This window comes from Daphnia magna, linkage group LG6, assembly GCF_020631705.1.
Source record: "Daphnia magna isolate NIES linkage group LG6, ASM2063170v1.1, whole genome shotgun sequence".
In the NCBI taxonomy this organism is placed as follows: domain Eukaryota; kingdom Metazoa; phylum Arthropoda; class Branchiopoda; order Diplostraca; family Daphniidae; genus Daphnia; species Daphnia magna.
Window position 1 is genome coordinate 6146139 of NC_059187.1, and position 2995 is coordinate 6149133.

Genomic DNA, 2995 nt, shown 5'->3' on the forward strand with positions numbered 1-2995 from the left:
AGCGAGCTGAAAACGGACCGGTGCCTTTTGATTCGTGTTCCGCAACACGTTTCCTTTTCCTACGAATTGCGAATGTTGCAGCGAGCAAAGTCTATTCGCCCCGAGTCCCGGTTGCGGAAACTTGCTGCCTACCTCGACTGCACCGGAATTATTCGTGTCGGTGTTCGCCTCGATAATGCCCCTATCAGTCCCGAAGCTCGCCACCCAGCCGTTCTCGGCCCGAAGCAACCGCTTACTAGGCTGTTTATCCGCTGGGCGCATTTTTCTGTTGCTCACGGGCGAGCCGACAGAACGCTCGCTGAAGTTCATGCCCGTTATTGGGTGTAAAATATCGGGATTCTAATAGAAAAACGCCATTGCCGAATTTAAAATATATTGATTTCTTGTTGATTGATTCGCATTTTTTCATTAAAACCCCGCCATTGGTTTCTGCGCGTTTTTTTACCTTACAGCACACTAGCGCCCCTAGTGACTGAAGGCGAGGTTTAGATTTTCCCTCTCTAAGTGTATAGGGAGTAAACTACAAGGGATAGGAAAGGGTTCAAAATAAAAACATTCATAATAAAATAAACAAATAATGCCATTAAATAAAGAATACCACATTTTTTGGTGCAAAAAGGTACTTTTTCGTACTTCAAATTATTTTATTTCCATTGTTGAAAAACGCGGTTGAAACACAGCACTTATGGGGGAAAAACTCGTGATCTTAATCGATGAAGGAGTGTGTAGGGGCGTGGGGGTTGCTCCTACAAAAAAGCCATATGTGAGTGATTTTAAAATCTATTCTTCTTCTGATCGGCAAACAAGAAAAAAAAAATCCTATCTCTAGCCGTTAAATAGTTATTTGAGTTTTAGTGACACACGTAGCGCCATAAGAATACATGGAAATAGAGGGGAATGTTCTTAATTAATTGGTGGGTACTGTAACATTCTACTAGTATATGTTGTGTACGTGGCAACGTCCGATGATCCAACCGCCAGGGGCTACTCGTCGGGGGCGGCAGTTGGCTTAGTGTAGAGGCTGGACGTGGATGCGTGACTTGAGTGTTACCGAGAATACAATTACGATCGCCTTTACGACCGAACCAAGACATAACATGGCGCAGTTGGTATTACCTTCGTGTTTTCACACCTTCTAGAATTTTTTTTAGTGCAACTTTCGTGTTCTCGCGTGTGGGGAAAACTATCTTTGCGTCACTGGTGTGTAGGGCCCCACGAGTCGTTGTCGGCCATTACGGTGTCCCACGCTTTGCCCCACCATTTCTCTCGACTAAACGTTCTCTGGTGAGCATTACGTACGCATCTCCACTTTTTGGTTATCTCCTTGGCAGCTCGGAACTTTTCTTTTTATCTGTGGCGACTGAGTCAGTGTGCTCAAGCAACCATCTTGTTATCACGGGCAGCCATTTTTTTCCCCACACGGCTGTGTCGCCTCTGTTTTAATACCTGACGTGTTTTTATGTCGACGTGCCCTCGGAACTTGCGTTCATCTGGCATGAACCCACCGCACACCCCTCTCCCGGTGCATCGGAGACGGAGACGCGCCAAGCAGCATCCAGTTTCATCAATCGCGCGTCCTTCCGAGGAGGGCGAAAATATGGCGTCGGCGAGCGACGCTATGGATGCGGCAGTGGCAGCGGCCAATCGCATTGACGCGGTTGAACAACTCCAAACGCAAATGTCGGCACAATTGACCGGCATTGCGCAACAACTTCAGCTGTTGCTCGGCGGTGGTGGTGGCGCTGGCGGAGGCGTCGCAGGCGGTGGTGGCGCAGGAGGCGGTGGCTCTGGCGGAGGTGGCGCAGGAGGCGGTGGCGCTGGCGGAGGTGGCGCAGGAGGTGGTGGTGCTGGTGGTGGCGGTGGTGGCGCTGGTGGCGGTGGCGCTCCCCAACGCCGTCGTATCGACACTTCCTGTTTGGAGAAACTGAATGGAGACGCATCCCTGGCCCAGCTCCGCTCCTGGCGGAATCGGTGGAACGATTTTTGCCACTTGAACCAAATGAACGCCTACCCGGTGAATGAGCAGATGGCGGCATTTCGGATGGCGCTGGATCCAGCCATGCAGCAGGTAGTAGAGGTGGCTTTGGGCATTCTTCCCACGTCGCCCTTATCGCCCTCTGACGTCATCGACTGCATCACGGATCACGTCCGATCTAAACGGAACATCGCATTGGACCGCGTGGCGTTTGATGAATGCCGACAGCACACGTCCAAATCCTTCGACGACTTCTACATCGACCTCCGGACGCTTGCGGACGCGGCCGACATGTGTGCCGCATGCTTGGATTCTCGGATGGCGACCCGCATCATGGCCGGCATACGTGACACGGAGACGCGGAGGAAGTTGCTGGCACTCAGTCCATTTCCGACCGGTCAACAGGCTATCAACATCTGCCGCTGAATCACACGCCATCAGTCGCACAGCTCCAGTCGAAGAGTCAATGCACCGATAAGCCGTCCGACAACCATAGATGCAGTTTCTGCGGACGCTCAGCGCACCGCACTAATGACCCCTGCCCAGCAACCGGTAAGCAATGTCATCGATGCGGTGGCATGAATCACTTTTCTCCGTGTTGTCCGAAGAATTACAAGCCGGAGAAAACGGAAGGGGCCGGAGCGAGTGGCGGCAGCAGCGGCAGTCACGGCAACGGTGGCACCCCCGGAGGCGGCGCCAATAGCCGAGGCGATGCCGGCAGCAGTCGGCCGCGTTCTCATATGAAGCGCGTAGTCATCGGCAACATCTGTGCGAAACGTCGTCGCCCTGCCCCAACCATCTCTTTACAGTGTTGTGATGCGGACGGGGCGGTTATCACCACCGTGCATAACGTGACTCCCGACGGCGGGGCAGAAGTTACAGTGGCGGGCCTCGATGTGATGCGCGCGTTGGGCGTATCAGAAGGAGACCTCGCGTCCTCGGCGTTCGACCTTGTCTACCCCCCCTTTTGGCTGTCGGTGAGAATGAGATCACAGTCTGTTACGAGGGGATAACGGCAGC

The 2995-nt window shown here is 53.0% G+C and overlaps 1 protein-coding gene across 1 annotated transcript; it reads left to right on the forward strand.

Annotated features, from left to right (window-relative positions):
- The first annotated feature begins 1597 nt into the window (after positions 1-1597).
- Positions 1598-2022, forward strand: LOC116924404 (glycine-rich RNA-binding protein 2-like). The gene is given in 2 exon segments (XM_045174934.1): positions 1598-1907; positions 1910-2022. Coding segments are annotated over 2 exon segments (423 nt in total).
- The last annotated feature ends 973 nt before the right edge of the window (positions 2023-2995 follow it).